The 25,235-nt window shown below is 49.1% G+C and overlaps 1 protein-coding gene across 1 annotated transcript in view; it reads right to left on the bottom strand.

Moving 5' to 3' along the window:
• NXN (nucleoredoxin) overlaps positions 1 to 25,235 on the bottom strand; it is a 149,797-nt gene that overhangs the window by 16,642 nt on the left and 107,920 nt on the right. The window contains exons 2-5 of the mRNA XM_032428742.1: positions 12,839 to 12,956; positions 10,874 to 11,007; positions 10,290 to 10,390; positions 9,036 to 9,142 (exon numbers count right to left, since the gene is read on the bottom strand). Of these exons, the coding sequence (XP_032284633.1) occupies positions 9,036 to 9,142; positions 10,290 to 10,390; positions 10,874 to 11,007; positions 12,839 to 12,956 (460 nt within the window). The remainder of the gene's footprint in view (positions 1 to 9,035; positions 9,143 to 10,289; positions 10,391 to 10,873; positions 11,008 to 12,838; positions 12,957 to 25,235) is intronic.

Below are 25,235 nucleotides of genomic sequence, written 5' to 3'. Positions count from 1 at the left end.
GTCCATTATGGCGGCCCGAGCAGACTGAGACAGTAGCTTTTATGGCGAAGAGAGACCTGAGCATTCCACGGAGGACAAGGAACTCAGACAGAAAGAGAGACGAGGAGGCAAAAATGGGAAGGAAAAATGGAAGAGGCAAGAGCAAGACTCTAGAAGAACAAAGGCAGGATCTCAGAAAGCCTGGATGATATTTCTTCTAACAAGAAAGAAGAAAGGGGATGGGGGAGGGGTGCGTGGGTGGCTCAGTCACTTAAGCGTCTGCCTTCAGCTCAGGTCATGATCCCGAGGTCCTGGGATCGAGCCCCGCATCGGGCTCCCTGCTCATCGGAGAGACTGCTTCTCCCTCTCCCTCCCACTCTGCCTACTTGTGCTCTCTATCTCTCTGTCAAATAAATAAATAAAATCTTAAAAAAAAAAAAAAAAGAAAGAAAAAAGAAAAGGGATGGGGGAAACACCCAGACATTCGGAGTTATGAACTCGACGGTGTCGCAGAGATGTTCCCTGGCAGAGAGGAGGGAAATGGGGAATTGAGGAGAGACTGCACCATGGGAGACACCAGCAGGGAGGAGGGGGACTGCCATGGAACTCAGCCTGTGGTCGCTGGGTGAGCCCTGGCCGGCCCCTGCCCCACACCCTCATTGCTCTGCTTCAGCCCCTGCAACAGGCTGTGCATCTTCTCTGCCTGCTGTTTGGGTAGTCGGAGGCCGCGGGATGTTTTATCGCACACCTTTATTGCACTTCGCTTTACTGCGCTTCAGAGATAATGCGTTTTTTACAAAGTGAAGGTTAGTGGCCATCCTGCTCAAGCACGTCTATCGGCGCCATTTTTCTAAGTGTTTGCCCATTTCACGTCTCTCTGTCAACATTTCAGTAATTCTTGCGGTATTTTAAGCTTTCTCATCAGCATTATATTTGTCACGGTGATCTGTTATCAGTGATCAGTAACTTGCTGAAAGCTCGCATGACAGGTTAGTATTTTCTGGCAATAAACTATTTTTTAATTAAAGCATGTACGTTGTTTTTTAGACATAATGCTGTTGCACACTTACTAGACTACAGGATAGAGCAACGATTTTATCACATGGTGTTGATCACATGGTGAGGATTAACTGACTTAAGACATATGAAAACGGAACCACATTTGGCACATAATAAACAATAAAAAAAAGAAGAACCACACTATAGTGTAAACATAACTTTTATATGCACCGAAAAACCCCCCAAATTAATCTGACTCGCTTTATTGAGGTATCGCTTTACTACAGGGGTGTAGACGCAAACCTGCGTCTCCGAGGAGTGTCTGTGCTTGTAAGAACTTGTACTTGCAGCTGGCTGGTAAGATCAACCTAGACTGCTGCACGGGAGCTTACCAACATGTACTTCCAACAGAAACCAGGACCCTAATGCACATGGAACCCGCAGGATGCCATGAAGCAGAAGATCCTAAGTGAACCTGTGAGGCTGGAGGGAGGCAGAGGCGGGGAGATGGGCCCCAGGCTGCAGAAGCCATGTGGGCCACGTGTCCCTCTCCCCACAGGTAGGCCCGTCACAAACCCCAGTGTGAGGCCTGGTCACAGTGGGTGCTCACTGTGTCCATCAGAAGTATCAGTGGACAATCTGCCTCTGGGATTTCTCTTCCAGTCTAGATTAAGTGTCACTATGGCACTGGTCACAACTTTAATCAAAAATTTCAAAAGGCTGCAAAGTGCAAAGGGTCAAGTTCGAGGAGACATGGGGCATGGTGCTAGAGGCTCGCTAAGAGGTGGCATCATTTTTTTTTTTTTTTTTAAGATTTATTTATTTGACAGAGAGAGACACAGCAAGAGAGGGAACACAAGCAGGGGGAGTGGGAGAGAGAGGAGCAGGCTTCCCGCCGAGCAGGGAGCCTGATGCGGGGCTCGATCTGAGGACCCCGGGATCATGACCTGAGCCGAAGGCAGACGCCCAACCGACTGAGCCACCCAGGCGCCCCTAAGAGGTGGCATCATTGACCTTACTGCCCTCTCTGCCCTACACTACGCCACAGGCGTCCTATTCTGACCTTTGCCCTAGACCCTCCCTATCTAAATCCCATCCCCTCGGTAAGGCTCTGCTCCAGAGCCACCTCTTCTAGGAAGCCTTCCTGGTTCAACAGCTCCAAGCCAGAGTCTCATCAGAACTCAGATTATTCCACTGCATGGCCCTTCACTGGGTGCTGCCTTGAGAAGGATCCCGTGCTTCTCTCTACACTCTCACTTCACTGTGCTTAGTGCATCTCTGGCTTGATGGGGCCAGAGGCAGGCAAGTCAAGGTCAGCATGCAATGCCTGCAAGGCTGCCTGCAGGAATGAGTCCTAAGGCTTAGCTCAAGAGGTCAGCGATCAAGGAAGCGGTCAGCACAAACACTGTGCCAGGGAGACTATAAACCTGAGAGCCAGGCAGCAGGAGCTGGGGGCTAGGAGAGCAGACAGGCCCGCCCCGATGAGAGACTAGCGCAGATGGCAGGGCCTGTGTGCCACGGAGCCAGCAAACCAGCCGCAGCGGGGCTGGCCTGAGGCAGAGGATGCTCGCTGGCGGGAGCTGGGTTCGCCCGAACCGCACGTTCTTTCACTGCGCCTGGCTGGTTGCTGCTTGCCTGCGCACAGGGCCCCTCCAGGGCGGCTTGCTGATCCTCAACTGAGGGCCCGTTGCAGTCGCGACCACATGCGTCCTTCTCATCCCCACACCGCCAGGGCCTTAAGGGATGGTGTCAAATCATCGTGTCTCCGAGCACTCCCCATTCTCCTCCTCCTCAGGGGTGGTCAGCCACTTTCCGGCTGCCTGGGCCACACCTAACCACCGCGGCGACTCCGTCCAGAATGTTTTATAGGCTGGCAGCTGGGGAATCTGAGAGTTCCCTTCTCTGCTGGCTGAAGGCAGGCAGAAAATGATCCATTTAATTTTTCTGTGCCCTGCCCAACAGTTTACAGGACACCCTCCAGCCCTAGTAGTGTATCCACAACTTGTGCTGAATCCTACAGAGCTTGTGATTCCTCCTTCCGAGACTGCTCTTCTGTGCCAACCTGCATCACGCTGGTATCGTGCCATCCAGGAAAGGGCTCTACCTCGGGGAGGAAAGATTCTGCTCATTGATGGCACGGGCTCGGAAAGAATGTGCCTCTGCCTGGAGTGGCCCTGTGGTGGGGCAGGGTGGCCACGTGAGGCCCAGCATTTGCTCCGCCCTCTGGGACAAGTGGCAGTCTTCTAAGCCCTCATACAAAACAGCACCTACTGGACCAACGCTTTCTAGATCCTCAAGACATCGTCATACTCTGTTCTCGAGATATCTGCCAATGTAAATCTCCTCCTGTCCACTCAAGGGCTGCACTGGGCTACTCTTCTGGTTTCCTATTTCCCACAGAGCTCAGTGCATGGGCTTGGTGGTTAGCGGGAGCTCAAGAAATAGATTCCTATGCATTTAAATCTACTCTACCTTTCTTCCAAAAAGGATTGGAGGCTGCTTAAAAAGTGTGTGATATAATCCAATAAAAACAGATGAAAATATCCTCCTGAAGGGAAAACAGAGAAGACTAAATGAAGCTAAGTCCAAGGGCATGCAACAGAAAAGGTGAGTCTTGCAAAGTTCCTAAAGGTGGTTACAAATTCAGCTCTGGGTTTTCTAGGGGCTAAAGGGGAAAAAAAAATGTGGTCCATAACGAAAGTCAACACATACAAAAGATGAAAGAAAAAAACCAAAAACAAAACTCTACCACTTGCTTAAGAGAAGTTCAGCTTCTGCTGGGCACTATAGGATAATTTCCTGAGCATAAATTCCTATAAGTGGGTTTTGTAGATTTTTAAAGGCCTTTGATGTATATTGCCAATTGCTCTACTGAAAGGTTGTCCTGATTTACATTTTTACTAGTAGTCTGCTCTCTTCCCTACACTGGGATTATCTTTTAAGGGGGATGGTGGGGGTGGTGGGCGTTCTTTGCAAATAAAATAGATACAAATTCAGTGTTTTTATCTGTAAATCATGGAAGTAAATTATGCTGAATATTTTTCACATCATATCAATGCACTGGATGAATTGCCTACCTCATATCCTATATATACTTTTTACTAAATTATCTCTCTCTTTTTTTTTAAAGATTTTATTTTTTATTCAACAGAGAGAGACACAGCGAGAGACGGAACACAAGCAGGGGGAGTGGGAGAGGGAGAAGCAGGTTTCCCGCCGAGCAGGGAGCCCGATGTGGGGCTCTACCCAGGACCCTGGGATCATGACCTGAACTGAAGGCAGACGCTTAACGACTGAGCCACCCAGGCGCCCCTAAATTATCTCTTTTTTTTTTTTAAAGATTTTATTTATTCATTTGACCGAGAGAGAGAGGCACAAGCAGGGGGAGTGGCAAAGGGAGAGGGAGAAGCAGACTCCCCACTGAGCAGGGAGCCTGATGCAGGGCTCGATCCCAGGACTCTGGGATCGCGACCTGAGCCAAAGGCAGATACTTAACCAACTGAGCCACCCAGGTGCCCAATTCTCTCTCTCTTTTTTTAAGATTTTATTTATTTATTTTGTCAGAGAGAGAGCAGCGAGAGAGGGAACACAAGCAGGGCGGGTGGGAAAGGGAAAAGCAAGCTTCCCGCCGAGCAGAGAGCCCAGACATGGGGCTTGATCCCAGGACCCTGGGATCATGACCTGAGCTGAAGGCAGACGCTTAACAACTGAGCCACCCAGGAGCCCCTCTTTTTTTTTTTTCCCCCCTAAGGAGATCTCTTTTTCTATGAAAGATATTGATTATTTGCCATACATATTATTAATATTGTTGGTTGCCTTTGTTTAAGCTTTTTGACATCCAAAAGTTATCTTTTTTATTGTAAAATGAAATTTCCTCCCTTTTCCCCCCAAGTTAATCAGTTAGATATTTATTAAGGCCCAACACTGAAGCCTCTCCATTTTACAGAGAAGAGAGGATAAGTAACTAGTTCAAGGTCACTCAGCGGGAGGTAGGGACAGGACTGAGTTGTTGGTAGCCTAGACTAGAGAGGTGGTATCAATGAGGGTGGAATAAGACAAGAAACAGGCAACAATATCCCAGGCTTGGTAGAGGTAGGACAGTTGACATTCTTCTTGGATCGTACCTCTAAGATGCCTCCCCAGTCATCTGTGAGGGTATGCTCCAAGGCCCAAGCATGTCTCACAGAGTCACATTTTGCGCACATTTGTGTGTGAATATGTGCATGCGCACAGACATGTACAGAACTGGTAGAGGGGGGCAGGAGAAGCCAGAACATGATTGAAGGGCCTTTGTTAGGGGCGTCAGAGGAAGACACACATCAAAGACACCTACTGGTGTGTATGGTGAATAGGGAATAGAGAAAACTCAAGAATGTCTCTGTATTGCTGCAAGGACCAAGATGAGAAATCTATGGTCCTCAGAAGCAGGGCACAGCCTTGTGTAAACATGGACACTGACGGGCAGCAAAATCTAGGTAATACTAAGGCAAGATCTGGAACTAGCCAGCCTACCAGTGGGTCTCACCTCGAGCCCCTCCAAGAACTTCTAGTCACAACCCAGGGACTGAGGCTGAGGGACATTCACACTGGCTGGCTACACCCCTTTTCCACTATGCAGTTACAATAAGATTGTCACGGGACACCTTGGTGGCTCAGTCAGTTAAGCTTCTACCTTCGGCTCAGGTCATGATCCCGGGGTCCTGGGATCGAATCCCGCACTGGGCTCCCTGCTCAGCGGGAGCCTGCTTCTCCCACTGCCTGCCACTCCCCCTGCTTGTGCTCACTCGCTCTCTCTCTGACAAATAGATAAATAAATAAAATCTTAGGAAAAAAACAAGACTGTCACATCTCCTTTAAGTGACACACAGAGTTACCTCTGGGGTGAAGATTAGAATCCTAGGAGGAAGAAGGTGTGTTTTTTAAATGAACAAAGAGGACCGAGGAAAACATTTAAAACCCTCGAGCCCTGTCCTTTCCCTGTCATACTCTTTGATAGCAGAGGACCCTTGCTAGGGCCAAAGCCAGGTCTCTTCTGTCACATCCCAGCCCTCATTCCCAGCAGCCCTACACTGGCAGGGCCTTTGTTTCTTCTGCCGATAACATTCTTTCCTCTCCATTTTACTAAAGCAACTCCTATGGTTTCCAGATCTCAGTTTGAGCCTAACATTCTTATCTTCCCAACCAATCCGGATTCCCTGTTACAGGCCCTGCTAGCACTGGGGACACCTTCCTTCAGAGCACTCACAATTGCAACTTACACTTATTTGTACAATTGACTGATGGGGTGTGAGCCTCCCTTCTAGGACTGTAAGCTCCCTGAGGGTAGGGATTGGGTCTGTTTTTACTCAAGACTATATCTCCCCTGCCTGGAAGAACAGACATCCTCTAGTCAGCTCTCAGTAAATACTTGTTGAATGAAGGAATAAATGAATTCAGAAACCTTAAGTTTAACTTATCCTCACAAAGGGGCAATTTAACCCTCTGTTCAGTACCACTGGCCAAAGGTCACTCTTGATACTCATCTCAAGAGATGCTGCTCCTATGTCAAGGCACGCATGTTTTAAGGCTCTGTAAAAACAGAGTGCTAGAAGGAAATAAGCCTGTGACATCTTCTTTAAGTTATTCAACCTGGTACCCTTCCTTCTGGACCAGTAAACAATTCTTATCTATCACTCAGCTTTTGTTTGGGAAGGGAACTGATTTCATCTGTTTCCTTAATAGGAGGCATGAGCCTCCAAAATTCTTTTTTTTTTTTTTTTTTTTTTTTTAAAGATTTTATTTATTTATTTGAGAGAGAGAATGAAATAGAGATAGAGAGCATGAGACGGGGGAGGGTCAGAGGGAGAAGCAGACTCCCTGCCGAGTAGGGAGCCCGATGCGGGACTCGATCCTGGGACTCCAGGATCATGACCTGAGCCGAAGGCAGTCACTTAACCAACTGAGCCACCCAGGCGCCCCTAGCCTCCAAAATTCTTGAAGGGTTAACAGACCTAGCTTATTAATACCCAAAGAGTGGTCCCTGGGCCACCAGCATCAGTGTCTCTTGGGGGCTTGCTAGAGAGGGAGGATCTCAGCCCCACTCCTAGCCAGACCCCGGGAATCTGAATCTGCATTTTCACAAGATCCCTAGATGACTCTTATGTGCATTTGAAATGGAGAAGCACTGATTTAAAATTAACTGTTCATTTTTTTGAAACCTTAGCTCCAAACAAAGCCATATGCTTTTCTCTAAATGATGAAGAAAAAGCTTAAAGAACCTGATGAGTCCCCCCTAAGCTGTGGAATTTGGGCAAAATTTTGATTTGTCTTTTTTTTTTCTTCCTACTCCCTATAATATAAGAAGCACTGAGAACTCAAATATTAGCTGTGTCTGCCTAGGGCTAACCAGGATCTGGTACTACTGCTACAAAGGAAATGAGTTTAATCCTTTTTTAAAAATTGAGACATAATTGACATATAAGAATGCATTTAATTCTTAATAGGTCAGTTAAGTGCTTTACCAAGAGAAAACCTGGCTGGGTGAAGGCTGGGAAGAAGGTATTCACATAATAGAGAATAAAAACACAGTTTGTCGACAGATGTTGGCGAGGATGCGGAGATAGGGGAACCCTCCTACACTGCTGCGGGGAATGCAAGCTGGTGCAGCCACTCTGGAAAACAGTATGGAGGTTCCTCAAAAAGTTGAAAATAGAGCTACCGTATGACCCAGCGATTGCACTACTGGGTATTTACCCCAAAGATACAAATGTAGTGATCCTAAGGGGTACATGCACCCCAATGTTTATAGCAGCAATGTCCACAATAGCCAAACTATGGAAAGAGCCAAGATGTCCATCAACAGATGAATGGATAAAGAAGATGTGGTATATATATACAATGGAATATTATGCAGCCATCAAAAAAATGAAATCTTGCCATTTGCAATGATGTGAATAGAACTAGAGGGTATTATGCTAGGCAAAATAAGTCAATCAGAGAAAGACAAATATCATATGATCTCACTGATATGAGGAATTCTTAATCTCAAGAAACAAACTGAGGGTTGCTGGAGTGGTGGGGGGGTGGGAGGGATGGGGTGGCTGAGTGATAGACATTGGGGAAGGTATGTGCTACGGTGAGTGCTGTGAATTGTGTAAGACTCATGAATCACAGACCTGTACCTCTGAAACAAATAATATATGTTTAAAAAAAAAAAGATAGTAGGAAGAGAAAAATGAAGGGGGGCAAATCAGAAGGGGAGACGAACCATGAGAGACTATGGACTCTGAGAAACAAACTGAGGGTTTTGGGGGGGGGGATGGGTTAGCCTGGTGATGGGTATTAAGGAGGGCACGTACTGCATGGAGCACTGGGTGTTATTCGCAAACAATTAATCATGGAACACTACATCAAAAACTCATGGTGTAATGAATGGTGACTAACATAACATAAAATAAAATTTAAAAAAAAACAACACACAGTTTGTCTCACTTAACCATTATTTCCAGAAAACACCATGATTAGTAAAGTCCAAGATTTCAACACTCTCAGGAAATGAGTTTTCTCACCTGCAAGTCCTAGCCACTCAGCCCTCACTATTGTGCTTCAGGAACCAGGAAATGCTTTATAGACCTTATCCTATGAATGCTCCCAGAGACTCTTTGTGGCAGGGATTTATCATGCCCACTTTGCGGATGAGGAAACGGAGGCTCACAATCTGACCGATGGAACCAAAGACCATTCCTAGCTGTGTGTGACAGGTGAACCCTCAGGATAGGGTCTTGGCCAAGTCATTTGGGAGCACGTGCTCGCTCCGTGGCCCAACTGCATCAGAGCACACGAGGTCAGGTGGTGAGAAGTGGCTGTTTCACCTGCATGAGTACTTTTTTTTTTTTAATGGCTTTAATGAGATATAATTTACATACCACAGAATTCACCGCACGTCATTTTTAAGATAGGAAGGAACATGAACATTTATGGAAATAAAGATGTCCTTTTCCTCTAAAAGAAAAGCCAAAGATGCGGTGAGCCCAGACGGGCAGGGCTCCGGGGAGCCCCATGGAGTCAGGAAGGCCTACCTTGGATTCCGTACAGCCGGTTGAGGCGAGACCGCCGGGCCTCATCGGTATAGGGGACGGCAAGCCAGGGCATCTCACTGAAGTACTGTTTGAATGAGTCCTCGGACCTACAGAGACACACGTGGAAGCAACGCTCTGTTATCCCCGAAAGCACCACCACAGGGTCCTCCCCGCCTTCTACCAAGCTATGGCCAGCACCCTGAATCATCGTGCTCCGCAGACCCCCAGGCTACGGGAGGGAACTATTCTACCCCCTCTGGTGTGCACCAAGAAGCAACAGCCTCCCCACGACAGGCGGATGTGAACTAGACCGCCAAGGCCATTCCAAGTAGCCTGCTCCTCTGGGTCCTACCAGTTTAACTCAGGCCCAACTTCTCATTTTTCAACAGAGACAGGTGGTACTTTTGCAAGCAGCCTAGATGTACTCGGACACTGTTCCCCATGATACTGCTGGTCTGTGCGGGTAACAGTGCTGTGCACAGGGGCACACTCTTAACCAAGCAGAAGCCTATGGCTCCATGTATTAAAACGCTCTAGGAATGACAGATCTAACCACAGTGATAAGAAGCAGATCAGGGGCTCCCTGGGGCTGGGGTTTGAGGGTGACGACTGAGAAGGCACCTCATGATGATAGAAATGTTCTATACTTAACGGTGCTGATTACAGGGGTACATACGTTGGTCAACAGTCGTTGAATTGTATGTAATTGTGATGAAGGAGGGTCGCTGATGAGTAAAACCAGCAAGAGGGACCGCAGCAGAGGAAGCTGCAGTAAAAAGGACCTGAGGTACTCCAGGAGGAGACTCTGCCCTTCTTGTTTTTAGGACAGCCCCCAGGCAAAGGACGCGGCCAGAGCGAAGGGAAATTATGGCACAGCCGTCCCAGACAGGTGTCACATTCCATCAGCCTCTGGCTCTTTTCTTTCCATCCTTCCCCTCCAAGCCCTTTCATCGTGATCCACAACGCTGAACAAATCAGAAAATCGCATCCTAATCTCTAATGACCCAGGCTGGAAGGGGACATGCCGCAATTATTTACAGCAAGAACAGGTTTTTCTCGGCTCCCCTTCAGACAGTTGCAGGAGGAAATCTGAAATGTATCTGTCCGTTCGCCAATCATCCCAGATAAGCCTTGCCCAACCCCCATCTCCACGCTCTACCCTTAGGGGGTGAGATGTGTAAGGTAAGAGAAATGCGTGTTAACCTCTGGAAAAGGGAACGGAACGGCGCGGCCACTTTCCCCAGCTCATGTTACCTGTCCGCACTAACAAAGATGATCTCAAATTTCTGGCCTGCCTCCTTGATCTTCCGGTAGGACTCCACCAGGACCCGGGTGAGGCTTCGGCAGGGTGGGCACTGCAAGAGGAGAGGGGGATCCTGCAGCCTGACGCTGGACCTGGCCTTCCCATTTCCCAGCCACTTGCCAAAAGAGACCGGGTAAGCGAGACCCAAGTAGGACTGGGAGAGTGAAACCCGGCTTAATAAAGAGGCAGAAACAAACACGCCTCTTGTAATGGTGAATGTCCAACACGGGGTGCCCCCCACCCACATGGCATGCCAGCGGGTGGCAGTGAAAACAAACCCCCTTAGAGACTACTGGAAGCCTCATCAGAATGGGTTAGGAAGACTCTCCTCTCAGACCAGTCAAAAGAAGTAATTTTCTTGCTGCCATCATCATTCATAATAATAAGCACTCATGGCATACCAACAATGCATCAGGTGCAGGAGGAAGTAAGAACGCGGAGAGTCATGCCCGAGCAGTTAACACCTCCAAGAGCCAAGCACGACTGGTCTTGGTCGCAACATCACTGCTTCCTTCCATCTGGACTGAACACTCACCCAGTGTGCGGAGAAATAGACTCCCACGTGAGACCCCTCCAAGCTGCTGCTCTCCAGGGACTGTCCATTATTTCTCAGCAAGGGCCCTGCAATGACTTCCCTGAAGGGTTTAGGTCCCCAAGGGAATTCCAAACCTGAAACAGGCAACAGAGGGTGAGAACGTTGTTAAGACTCTCCTTATGGTCTCTGGCCCAAGAGGCCTCAGAGAGGCAGGGCCCGACAGCATTATCATCAAATAGTATTTGTTTTTTTTTTTTTTTTTTTTAAAGATTTTATTTATTTATTTGAGACAGAGAGAATGAGAGAGAGAGAGAGAGCACATGAGAGGGGTGAGGGTCATAGGGAGAAGCAGGCTCCCTGCCGAGCAGGGAGCCCGATGCGGGACTCGATCCAGGGACTCCAGGATCATGACCTGAGCCGAAGGCAGTCGCTTAACCAACTGAGCCACCCAGGCGCCCTCAAATAGTATTTGTTAACACACGCAGAGGATCTGGAGCTAAAGCACAGGAACAAAGGCAGAACCCATTCATGGCAGAGCCCCACCCACCTCCAAGATGATGGTTCCCGAACCTGGGTGATCACAGGGCCCATCTCCTGGGGGGCTTTTGGAAAGTTACAGAAGCCCTGGTCACACTCTGAGTCTTGGGATCTGGGGCCAAGGCTGAAGATGTATGTCCAAAACTCCCCCCAGGTAAGTCTGATGCTGCGCCAGGCTGGGAAATCCTCATGGAGGAACCATGAGTTTCTTCAAGTCCAACCCTGGAAGCTCAGTGGCTCCCAACTCTGATGGCATTTTAGAATCAGCAGGGGAGTTTTAAAATAGGATGCTCCTGGGGCCCACCCCCAGGGATTCTGATGCAGTTGGTCTGGGTTGGGGCCCAGGAAACCAAGTGAGAATTAAATCCAGTTAAAGGAAAGAGTAAAAACTCACTCAACCCAGATGTTCTACATTCTGATGACACTTAAGCCCCAGGCAGGAAGAGCAACACAACAGTGTTTTCTCACAGGGTGGTCCATGGACCACGGCCTCAAAAATCCCCTGGGGTGGGTGGGGGGTGGGAGAAGCACAGACTGGTTAAAAATGCAAGTGGCCAAGCCCACCCTGAATCAAAGAGACCCAAACATCTCTGGAGGTGGGGCTGGGAAATCTGCATTTTTAACAGGCTCAGAGGAGAGAGAGAGAGAGAGAGAGAGAGAGAGAGAGAGAGAGTGTGTGTGTATGTGTGTGAATTGAGAAGGTAAAGACTGGGTTCTACTATGCCTTGGTTTTTACTGAGGGCAATTCTTTGAAGCAGGTGAAATTTTTCCTGGGAAAATCTGTGACCAGGGTGAATCCCCTATCAGTAAGTGAGGAAGGGAAGGCCTCATGACACTTTAGGACGGCAGTGTGGCGGGGAGAGAACCAGAGCTCGGGCAGCCAGCGAGCGGGACGGTGATAACAGCAGCCCAGTGCACGGCCACCCACCCGGCCAGTCAGCAAGGCCAAGGCCGAGGCACTTGCGCACCATCAAGAAATGATGTCAGTCACCCCCCGGGCCAGGAGAGCAACACAGAGGCTGTGACTTCGCGACGGTAAGATTTTAAAGAGACAAAAACCTCACAACCGCTGAGCCTGCCTCTAATTGGTGAGGTGACAGCTGCTATGGACACAGCACCCAAGTCCAGTTCCGGGCTCTCAATGCTTCTCGACGGCCTCCTCAGCCCTCAAAACCGAACTTCCTTTCTCCGATTCCGTCTCCTTTGGCCCGTGAATTAAAGCCCCCAGGCGGGACATTCTGATCTCTTTAAAAATCTTAACCATGACCCAGAGAATACTATAATTTCATCATGACAATATCCTCTCGCCAAGTAAACCCACTCATATCTATTTCATTTGTATGTTCTCTGCCAATGGGGATGAAGTCAGCCGTAGGAGGATGGAGCAGGGAGTACGGGATGGACATGCCAAGGTCCTACAGGTCCTACCTTCTGGGTCATCGCGGATCACCAGCAGCCCATTCCTGCACACGACCTTCCCGGTGGTGGCGTCTAGGAATATTAGTGATGGAATGTTGGAAATGCGGTATTTGTTCCAAAGTTTCAGCTGTAAGAAGAAAAGGGAAAAAGGTGGTTAAGTCCCAACCGCGTTAACTGCAGCGTCCTTTTGAGCCCCTCGGGCCCGAGGGGTGAATGAACTGGAACACACTGAAGTACAGATCAATGAACAAGTGAAGCTGCGAGCCCACTGGCCTCTGTGGTCTGGGGCAGGGCAGGGGAGTCGGAGTCCCACCCAGGCTCGGGCTGTGACTGAGGCCGACGGAGGATCACACCTGTTCCAAGAGAGCTCTTCGATCCCCCTTCTCCCATGGGCACTTCCTCAAAAGAGCATAAAGATGGAAGATGGATTATGAAATGAACCACACGTACACCCCCAACGCCAGGTGGTTAAGGCAGGAAGGGAGGCTTTTTATCAGTGCCTGTCAACCCTGTCAGCAGGCAGGTGCTCCCCTGCTTCCCGGCTCTGCTGCATCCCCTGAGCCCCGAGGGAGAGGGGACAAGGGTATCAAACAGAAGACCAAGTAGCTAGAGTCTGGCCCTCTCCCCACTCCACCGGGTTCTTGCACTTGGAATACTGGCAGTGGCCGTGTGTGCCACTCACCCACACACACGAGGGAAGCAACATCCTGAGCCAGCCCCAAGCCTCAGTTCTCAGTGCCACTTAAAACAACCCACAGTCTACTGGCAGGCTCTTGAGGTTGGCTGTGCCAACTGTCAGAGGAGCAGGGTCTAGGAGGGACAGGGCTGAGGAAGCATGAATGCAACAGCACGGGACAGGGAGCTGAGTAGGGGCCGGCTCCCTTTATTTGCTCCCAGCCATCGGGGTGAACATCATTCAGGTGGGCCACTGGGCGCTCTGGAACTTAACTGCCGAGCCCAGAAAGCGACATAATTAAAAAGAATGTCCAACTACCAAGGCAGCTCCAGAGAAGAAAGAAACCAGGGGGAAGTGGAAGAATGGCCCACTGGTGATTCAGCTGCAGCCTCCCTTCCGGGGCCTGGGGCCCACGCAGGGGGGCCGGCCGCCTGGGCATTGGCAGAATGGGGCATGGGTGTGTCAAAGGGAAGCAGGCACCAGAAGTCCAGCTGCACAGAGCGGATTATTATTGTTTTTAATTCAATCCTGAGCAGCAAGGGAGTCGGGTGGGGTATCTACCAAGAAATGTTAGGCTTCCCCTGTCTATGGAGACCTGGGTCTTGGCAGGAAAGGCTATGGGATCCCACCTCCAAATGGGTGGGCCCTGCCTTTGTAGTGGGCTCCCAAACCAGCCCTTTGAGCAAGAGCGACTCTGCACATAGTTTCACTGCCCAGAATTGCATCATTCCAGAGAAACCTGATATAGGCCGCAGATTCAACATTTTTAGAAGAAGAGGTTCAATGACAGGACAAGACCATCCCGCTGCTGGGCTTAGCTCCGAAAGTTTGCTAGTGCAAGGACCCAGCCAGGTGAATAAGTTTCAAAGGGGGCAGGGAGGAAGATGAAGGGACTTCTCTGGTTTAAAAAGTAATTACTGGAGGGAGAAAAGTAATTATTGGAAAAAATGAGAAACGTAGCAAACCACAAAAGTTGAGATAAAAATCACCCATGACTCACCACTTATGAAAGCTTGGACAACTTTCTGTTTCCACTAGCGGTAAATGAGAGAGCCCATTCCCCAGTATTCTTACCAATACTCATTTTTTTTTTTTAATTTGACAGGAAAAAATGAAGCCTTGTTTTTGTTTCTTATCTTCTACTTATTGATGTTTAGGCATTTCGTGTCTCACTATTATAAGTACACTGTTTCTTCCCAGTATGTTTTGTGACTGGTAAGTGCTAAAATTCATTCAACAGTATTAACTGAGCATTTACTATGTGCCAGCCCTATGCTTAGCACAAAAGATACAAGAACAAAGCAAATGAAGTCGCTGCCTTCATAGGGTTTCAATTCTAGTGCGAGAGACAGGCAACAAGTAAGAATAGAATATGTTCAGAAACTTTAATGAAAGAAAAAAGAGCAAGGTAAGAGCAAAGGCATGCTGAGGGGGTAGTGGTACATATTTTAGAGAGGGATCAGGGAAGACATCTTTGAAGAAATGGCATTTGAGCACAGACCCCTGATATGAGATGGAGTGAGTCACGCGCGCATGGAGGGAGGCCACCTGAGGCCCCGGGCACCTGTTAGAGGCTGGGAGGCAGAGGAAGAGGGCTGGGATGGAGCAGCCAGACAGAGTCGGGGAGGGGGCTGCAATGAGGTCAGAAGGGCACTCTGGCAGATCTTTAAGGCCCTGCAGTCCAGTAAAACTGATGGAATTTTATTCCCAGTGTAACAGGAAACTATGGCGGGTTAGCAGGGGAGTGGTATGATCTGACTTACATTTTAAAAGGTCACTCCGGCAGCCCTGAAGGAATAGGCTGCAGGGGAAGGAAGGGTCTGGAGCAGCCAGTGCAAAGAGCCCAGGCAGGAGGTGACAGCAGCGGCAGGGACCTGGGTTATAGCAGCAGAGAGCGAGCACGATATATTCCGAAGACAGTCACTAGAGCGGGTTGACAAACTGAATGTGGGGAAGCGATGAGGGAAAGAAAAAGATCAAGGATGTACTGTGGTTTGGGGGTGTGAGCAAAAGTGTGTCAGGGTTCCCACTGACCAAGATGAGGAGAAACTCTGGGAGGGAAAAATCAAGATCGGACAGGTCAGTCTGAGGTACCAGAGGAGATTTCAAGGAGGCACCTGGATTGACCAATCCCTGGGGAGCCGGGGTGGGGGGAGGGGGGGTCATGGGATATAAATCGGGAATCCTCACTGCCTGGATGCTCTTAGGGGTCATGGGCCTGTATGAGGTTACCCAAGGAGAGGGCATGGCTACAGAGGGAAAGGCACCCCCGGGCAGATCCAGGGGCCACCCACAGAAGACTGAGGAGTGACAAGTGACAGGAGGAAAACGGGGAGACTGGTGTCCCAAAAGGCAGGTGACAGAAGTGTTTTGGGGAGGAGAGATTAGACTCCTGTGTCAAATGCCGCTGAGATGCTGAGTATGATGAGGACAGAGAACTGACCAGCGGATATGGCAACTAAGGTCATTCATGACCTTGACAGGTCAAGGAGTTAGCGACGCGAGGACGAAAGACAGAGCGAGTGGAAGAGGGAGGGACTAGGGTGCAGCTCTGTCCAGCACACACACCTAGAGTAGGGGGGACCAGACAAACTCGAGTCCGCTTGCCAACACAAAACACCTAGCAGAGGACAATAAAAAGAAGACAGGCTGTACGGGGAAAAAGAAAATGGCAGATAAGGTGGTGACTATTGAGGACTTCCCTTAAGAGTTTTACTGTAAAGGGAGCAGAGCATAGGACTGTAGCTGGAAAAACAGGATGAGGTCAGAGAGGATATTTTAAAGATGAGGTCAGGGGGTAGATATTTTATAGATGGGAGGTACTTTAACATATGCTGTTGGGGATAATCCAGACAAGGAAAAAATTGATGAGAAGGAAAAATGCAAGAACAAAGTCAGTGAGTAGGCCAGAGGGTGGGATCAGGGTCACAAATAAGAAGGTGGAGCTGGAGAAACAGCTAACTCTGGAATATATACTCTTACTTCAAAGCACGTTGGAGCCTGTATAGAAAGCCATGCTATTTGCAAATAAAGAGAACTTTATCTTTTTTCTTTTTTTTTTTTTTTTAAAGATTTTATTTATTTATTTGAGAGAGAGAGAATGAGAGAGAGCACATGAGAGGGGGGAGGGTCAGAGGGAGAAGCAGGCTCCTTGCTGAGCAGGGAGCCCGATGCGGGACTCGATCCAGGAACTCCAGGATCATGACCTGAGCCGAAGGCAGTCGCTTAACCAACTGAGCCACCCAGGCGCCCTATCTTCTTTTTTCAACCTTTATACCATTTATTTCCTTTTCTTGTAGAACTAGATTGGCTGGAATTTCCAGAACAAAATAGTAAGTAGCAAGCATCTCTAACTTCTACCTGGTCATAATGGATGGATCTTTTACTATCATATGTAATATCAGCCATTGGTGTGAGACAGATATTCTTTACACATTAAACAAAATAGTCTTGAATATTATTCAGCCGTAAAAGGAAGGGAATTCTAACACATGCTACAACACGGATGAACCTTCAGGACACCATGCTAAGTGAAAGAAGCCAGTCACAAAAAGACAAACACTGTGTGATTCCATTTCTATGAGGTACCTAGAGTAGTCCAAGTCGTAAAGACAGAAAATTGTAATGGTGGTTGACGGGGGCTGGTGGACTGTGGAGATGGAGGAAATGTGGCATTAATGGGTGTATAGTTTCAGCATTTCTCTTTTAAAAATTAATTCATTTATCTGAGAGAGAGAGAGAGAGAAAGAGAAAGAGAGAGAGAGTGCATGTGCACAAGGGAGCGTGGGCAGGGGGAAGGGCAGAAGGAGAGAGACAGTCTCAAGAGGATTCCCTGCTGAGTACAGAGCCTGACATGGGGCTCGATATCAGGACCTTTAGATCATGACCTGAGCCGAAATCAAGAGTCAAGAGTTTAACTGACTGAGCCACCCAGGTGCCCCTACAATTTCAGTTTTACAAAATCAAAAGAGTTACAGGGATGGTGCTGGCTACCCGATGATGTGAAAATGTTTAGTACCATTGAACTGTACACTTAAAAATGGCTAAGATGGGCGCGCCTGGGTGGCTCAGTCAGTTAGGTGTCTGCCTTTGGCTCGGGTCGTGATCCCGGGGTCCTGGGATCGAGCCTCACGTCAGGCTCCCTGATAGGTGGGGAGCCTGCTTCTCCCTCTCCCCCTTGCTCGTGCTCTCACTATCTCTTCCTCTGTCTCAAATAAATAAAATCTTCTAAAAAATGGCGAAGATGGTAAATTTCGTGTTATGTGTATTTTACCACAATTAAAAAAAAAAATAGCCTTCCATAACTTTTTGACCAAAAGTTTTATCAGGAATGGATCTGTTGCAATACATTTCATTAGCAGTAGGCTTTTTTTTTTTTTTTTAAGATTTTATTTATTTATTTGACAGAGAGAGACACAGCGAGAGAGGGAACACAAGCATGGGGAGTGGGAGAGGGAGAAGCAGGCTTCCCGCAGAGCAGGGGGCCTGACGTGGGACTCTATCCCAGGACCCTGGGATCATGACCTGAGCCGAAGGCAGATGCTTAATGACTGAGCCACCCAGGTGCCCCAGCAGTAGCCTTTAACTCCAAGGTTAAACCATCCTTGCCTTCCTAGAAGAAATCCTCCCTGGTCACATGTATTGTAAAGGGATCACAACTATCATCTTCCCTGGGGCTTGGGGCTCCCACAAACAAATGGCATCTGGAAACAGACTTTCTTTAGGGGCAGCTAGACTGTTCCCTAAAGTAAGTTGCAGTCTGTGAGCCTTAAATATAAAAATGGAAGATTTATTGTGTTTGTAATACAATGCTTTTGTGTAGGCACCCACATTGTACTTGAAATGTAAGCATGTATTGGCTCCTGGCTGGATATTTTTAAAGGAAGGATGGGTTTTGGTACCTGGGCAACCTAGCACCGAGAAGCTTATTAGCCACCCAGTGTGAGTCAGGGCCATCCCCCAGCTGACATAATAGAAGGGGGACCTGCGGGCTGGCTGGCCCACTGGGGGTACCCTAGGGGCATTAGTACAATACTTTTTAAGACTCTAAAAACAGAGATGCTGTCTCCCCACCCCGCACAGATAAAAAAGAATAATTTGTTCTGGGTGCCTCATATAGGCAGAAGGATTATAACACCCTCCCTCTGCCCCACCCCTAATCATCAGAAATTTATGTCTTTTCTCTCAGTGTCCTTCTTGGAGAGATAAGAAACTGTAACCCCCATAACCCTTTCCTTCCCTCCCTCCCTAGTGATTTCCCCCCTTTCTTTCCCACTGGGCCTCAAGGAAGACAGGAGGTCTTGGCTGTGTTTTAACCACAGTTGTTAGATCTTTTGTTTCCAAATAAAGGCCCACTGGTTCAGTGGAAAATAATTATGCTTTTAGACTCACATCTGACACTACAAGTCCATCCTTCTGTAGACTAATACATCATGGTATAATTTTATAGAACGGCGATTTATTGAGGAACTTCCAGCATTCATCAGTGACGTGCAGACTGCATGGGGCTTTTTCAGGTGCAACCTCACAGCTGTTCTGCTCTGAGTCAGTGCAGAAGGCATGGGAATGATCTTTCTAACCATGTCCATTTGGATACCTGAATCAGAAAGTGAACCTTATGTTAGAAAAGTCATAGAGGTCCGCTTCGATGATTCTCTTATGCTGACTGGGAAGGTGAAATGCTGCAGCTTGAAGAAATGATCCCAAAACTCACCCCCGTGCCTTTTCAAGTGTGTGTCACATCTCAAGTCCACTAAAGGTTTTCAAAGAGGACTCTTGAAACAGTGGTTTCATAACCATTTTGGGGGTCACAGACCCTTTCGAGGATAAAAGCTACAGATCCTTTCCCCGGCGAAAAATGCACATACACAAAAAAGTCTGTGGGTCATTTCACAGAGTCTGTGAATTCCTTGAAGGCTGTCAGTGAACCTGTCTGACCCCAGGGGGCCTACGGACCCCAGATGATGATCCCCTTGTCCTAGGAGTTCATCGCAGGCCTTGGCTTGACCTTGATTCAACCAAGAGAGCTACGATATTGCCCCATCCGTAAAACTCCCTCTAATAAAAATCAGCATTTGCCTAAACTCTGAGATGATGCAACAGTGAAGAGTGGGAGGTTATACCCTGGCCGCACTCTGCCCTATGCGCCCGAACTCTGTCGGGACTGACTACTGCCTGCCCATTAATCCTCTGCCTTCAGGATGCTGAAGATCAGAACCACCCAGGACTGAGCGCTGACTGCACTTAGTACTAAGGATCCCCAAGGAAGAAGTTCTTCTTCCTCCTTGGTGTGATGTTAGAGCATTTCATCAGAGTCAGGAGCTCGAGTCGGGGCTTCCTCACTCTCTTAGAGCTCCTTCGTGGGAGGAAATCCAGGAGTGCAGAATGAAAACGGGCTCTAGGGGGCCTGGTTCACCTCCCGGCCCTGACCTCTCAGTGGACGTCAGTCGGTGACACGGTTCCGGAGCTCGGGCAGGTCATGCCGGCTTGCCTGGCGCAGCAATGCCCAAGTCTCGGGATGAATTTGGAACTTAAGTGAGGTGATGTGTGTGGAGATGCTGTGAAAACCAAAAAGCACTGTACACATGGGACACTTTGCTAATATCTCGTCAAATTTATGCTTATTTCCCCCTTGTCTTGTCAGCATCCTCTTCAAAAAACATCTTCCTGTCAACTCTGTTGTAAAGTTAATCAATCAACTGCATAGTTAGTAGGCTGGATATAGAACTCCTCGGAAAACAGGGATTTCCGTCTGTAGCGAGCGGTATTTTTGCCATAAGCACCTTCTGCAAAACATATACTTGTTTTGGGGCCAGTTTTAGGAGGTCTGTTTGCTTCCCCCCACCCCCTTTCTTTTCTGCCTTCCACGGCCCATTTCGGACTTCCAGATTTTAAAGGGGCATCTGGAAATTGTTTTGAACACACTCCGTGGACGCTGCTCTTCTTGCTACTGAGAACTCTGACACGTGTGACACGTGTGATTGGGACGGGACTCTCAGCTTGGTCCCTCACCTTCTGGCAGGTGACCGCGGGGAGGAGGAGCCCAGGCCGGCGGCGCCCCGCCCCGCAGCCTTGGAACCAGATGCTGGAGGCCGAGCCGGAACCTGCATCCCGCGGGGCCATCGGAGAGAAAAGGCTCCCGGCGACCTCAGCACTTGAAAAGGGCCTCCCTGGCTGGCACCGCTGCAGCTCGAGACAAGCGAGTGACTTCCACACCCAGTGCCTGCCCCCTCTCGGGCGACCATGCGGCCAAACGTCCACCCAGGGTTCACCTCGACCATAGTCGGACTGGCTGCACCACCACCTTTCAGAGCTGCCCTGAGACCAGCAAACCCTCCAAGCTTTGAGATCTAAGGGCTTATCACTAGTTCGCCAGATTCAGAAGCAAGGCAACAAAGACGAAATGGAAAAAAAAGGGAGAGGAGACGATATTAGCTCAACTTGGCAGAAATCAATAAGGATGACAAAACGGGCTATTGAGTTACTTGGAAGTTCTCACTCCTCGGCCTGGCGGCTGGTTCTGGTTAGCGATTCCGAGGCTGTGGTCGGAGCTATCATCCTAGGAATGCCGGCCAGGAACGCTTCTCCAGTGACCCACGAAACAATGAAGCAAATATCAAAAGGGACAGGGCTGGGAAGTGGGAAACTGTAAAACTGCACACTCAAAAGCCGAGCTCCTCGGACACACTGGAGGGATTCGTCAGCACCCACAGATGCCACAGGGAAATGCAACCTGGCGATTTCCGAGAAGCCCCAACTCCAGAGGGTGACTCAGAATCTGCCTCTCATTCCAAGGACTGGGCCTTGCACTTGACTGGGGGTCCAAGTTTTTATTTCTCAACAGCTGCTGCAAATCTATGGGATCAAGCCAAAGCTAACACAGATGTAAGATTCATCAGCAAGCTCCTTGGCAAGGTCAGTGAAGCCTTCTCAGGCTAGGCTCCCCCTGCCCTTCCACCAAATGCTGACCACAGAGCCTTAAAAGTGTCCCCACCCTTCCTAACCGAACACTACTATACAGTCTGAGAGAAAAGAACCCCCCATCCCCTGGTCCCACCCTCCAATGTGGAGGCAGTCTATAAGGTTAGAGGTTACTTAGCATAGGCTCTGGAGCCAGGCTGGCCCAGATCTAATTCTGCTCTGGCCACCTGCTGGTTGGTGACCTCAGACAAGCTACCTAACTTCTCTCTTGGTTTTCTCATCTGCAAAATGGGGATAACAGTACCTACACTTCACTGGATGTTGTGAAGATTTAGATCATGTTCCATAAAGTGCTTAGAATAGAGCCTGGCATGGATCAGGTACTATATGATTATAGTTAGCTGCTGTGATTACTATCAATTATTGTTGTTGTTGTTGTTGCTACTGTCATCTCAGGATCTGAGAACTCTCAATGCTCCAGCAGGACCTTGTCCCAGAGGTAAGATGAAACCTTGCTTCCGAGGCATGATTCCAGTGTGATGTGTCCTGTGACTGAAATTTTAGCCTGGTACAGCTGTTGGTTGGCCAAGTACAGGGCCGGGCACATGTTATGTGTTCAGTGAATGATGGGTGGACGAATGGGGGAATGAAGGACTGGAAGGAAAGGAGGGCGGGAACACTGTCGGGGGGCCAGCCAGATGGGATGCCTCACTAAGCAATCAAGTGCAGCTGCTTGTAGGGCCCCCTGATGACCAAGACTCTTCCCAGTGCCTTGGGATAGCTGGGGGCCCAGAAGGCTTTTTAAATTGAAGAATAAATTTTTAGCTCCAAACAAGGGCTGGTAGAATTAGAGCTTTTCTCCCTTTCTCTGACGAGGCATTTGACCCCGGCACCCGCCTCATCTTCCCATCTCTCCTTTGCCTGAAGCCAACACAGAGAACCAACCAGCAGGCAAGACCAAGGGAAAGAGGCAGGTGGACGGGCCAGGCTGATGATGAGAAATCAAAGCCCTCCCCGAGGGTTTGCACTTACGAAGCTGGAGCGATGATCAATGCTCCCTTCACCATAGCTCCTTCAGAAAGAGGGCCTGTGCCCCACGGGTCACAGAGTGTGAGGTTCAGAAAAGAACACGTCCACCCTGCTCCCTGTGGGCAAAGGTATCAGGCATTACATGCACCACACGCCCTCCTTCTGGGGTCATCTCCACCACTCCAGGCTGTACTAAACGCAAAAGTCAAGACTGGGGGACATTTTTAATGTCAGAGGAACATTAAAAATTTATTCTTCATTACTCTAAATGTCAGAACAGTAAGTTTTCTAACCAACGGATCGCTGACCTAGCTGGGCTCTGCAGTCCGTTATTAGGTGTCATGCCTACATGAATCCAACATGAATCCAACGTGAATCAACATGAATCCAACATGAATCAACATGAATCAAAGTGTTGCAGGAGAAATGACAGGGGTGGAATATTGGGTCTGCCTTCAGGAATCTTACAGTTTATAAGTGGAAAAGGATTAAAAGGACAGATGTTCCGTTTTATCTATTTTACCACAATTCAAAAAAAAAAAAGATGGAACCATGGGGCGTCTGGGTGGCTCAGCCCATTAAGCGTCTGCCTTCGGCTCAGGTCATGATCCCAGGGTCCTGGGATCAAGTCCCGCATCAGGCTCCTTGCTCAGCAGAGAACCTGCTTCTCCCTCTCCCACTCCCCGTGCTTGTGCTCTCTCTCTCTCTCTCTCTCTGACAAATAAATAAATAATCTTAAAAAAAAAAAAAAAGCCGGAACCATGACTACTTTTGTCCAGGCCCAGGGCAGATCATGGCCACTGCCAGGAGGAAGGAACACACAGTGCAGGAGGAAGGCTGGCTCCATCTCGGTTAGGGAATGTGGGCGGAGAAAAATGTGGTGACCCCTCTAACTCCTGTTAATCAGTGCCCACGTCAGCTGCCGGTGTCCATTCTGGTAGAGGGGGTGGAGGAAACGACTTCTCGGGCCTTGTATCATTTGGGGCACCCACAGGTAGAAGAACCAGGCCAGGACACAACCCGGCGGAGTGAGGAAATGCCAGGCACTCACTGATGCTGTGCGGACTTAAGTTCTTGCGAGCCTCACTTTGCTTTGCGTGAATTCTTTTACAGCAGAAATCACTCTGCACTGGTAGCAGAGGTGCTGAATCGGATATGGTCCTTCTTCCTTGCATCTCTTTATCCAAGAGCTGTCTCTCCTCAACGCGGCCAGCCCTCCAGCACACACCTCACCCGTCAACAGCAAGCCATGCTTCCGACTTAACCTGTAACTCCAGGGTGCTGTCAAATACATGGCCGGTTCCCAGGATAAAGGGCCGCACATGGTCTTCTACTAGGTCGGGCACAAGCCAACCACTACCCCTTAGTCCTTTCTCCTGGGGGACTGCTGCATTCTGGGAGCACCCCAGCCTCAGGCATCAAGGTGGGAAGCAGTGCAACAGGCACGAGCTCAGGCTCTGGACGCAGACAGCAATCTGAACCCTGGCTCTGCCGCCTCGGCCAGATCACTTGGTCTCTCCAAGCCTCATGCTCTTCAATTGCACAATGGCCCTGTGGAACCCATCTCCTATGAGAATCATAGATGTACGTGCTCAGAACGGCCCTCGGCCCCAGCACGCACTCCCATGAGAACACATCTCATGTGTGCCCTTCCAGGTTGTACATCAGAAAGCCCATTGAGGGCAAGGGCTCTGCATGTGGTCAGACTGCAAGAGCACTTAACAGGTAGTCATTGACTGTGGTGATTGGGACACCACAGCACCACTGGTCCCTGCCAGGGCTGGGACTCAGGATGATCCACACAAATCCGTATGAGAAAGTACAGAATATTCTATAAGAGAACTTCTGCCAGAAGGGAAGCAGATCAAGCCCGATGGAAGGGAGAGCAGAGGAGTCTCTACTTCCCCACCAAGGACTCTGGGGGGTGGGCAACAGCTCCCCTTCTTCGTGGACGTGAAGACAACATTCCAGGCTAGCACCCAGTCTGTGGATCCTTCTTTCTGTGGAGTGACAGAAATCGACTAAGAAATGCTCACAAGCACCGGAGACACAAGGGGCTGATGGTGGCCATGCAGGTGGGCATGAGAAATTAAAAAATAAAAAAGTAGTGTCCCCCATGGCTTGGAGACCTGGGTCTAGCGGCAGTGGGCTGCCGTCTTGTGATTCTGGTGACAAAGAGCATGGGAAGGAAGCCGCATCCCACATGTGACCAGCAGTCGAAGAAGGCAACAGGGAACTAAAGCACATTCTAAAGCACCAGTGGCTGCCTCCTCCTCCCTCCTTCTCGGAAGTCGCTCACAAACCAACTTTGCCACCAAACTTCCTTTCAGAAAGCTGCACCTTCGGATCGGCCTCAATCAACAACAACAACAACAAATTATTAAGATTAGAAACGATGGGGCGCCTGGGTGGCTCAGTTGGTTAAGCGACTGCCTTCGGCTCAGGTCATGATCCTGGAGTCCCGGGATCGAGTCCCGCATCGGGCTCCCTGCTCAACAGGGGGTCTGCTTCTCCCTCTGACCCTCCCCCCTCTCATGAGCTCTCTCTCTCTCTCTCTCTCTCAAATAAATAAATAACATCTTGGGGGCACCTGGGTGGCTCAGTCGTTAAGCGTCTGCCTTCGGCTCAGGTCATGATCCCAGGGTCCTGGGATCGAGCCCCGCATCGGGCTCCCTGCTCAGCAGGGATCCTGCTTCTCCGTCTCGCTCTGCCTCTCCCATACGCTTGTTCTCTCTCTCAATAAAAAAAAAAATCTTTAAAAAAAAAAAAAATAAAAAAAAA

Source organism: Phoca vitulina, unplaced genomic scaffold (assembly GCF_004348235.1).
Source record: "Phoca vitulina isolate PV1807 unplaced genomic scaffold, GSC_HSeal_1.0 scaffold40, whole genome shotgun sequence".
NCBI classification, from domain to species: domain Eukaryota; kingdom Metazoa; phylum Chordata; class Mammalia; order Carnivora; family Phocidae; genus Phoca; species Phoca vitulina.
The sequence above is the reverse complement of the archived record's forward strand: the minus strand, read 5'-3'. Positions and strand labels throughout refer to the sequence as shown.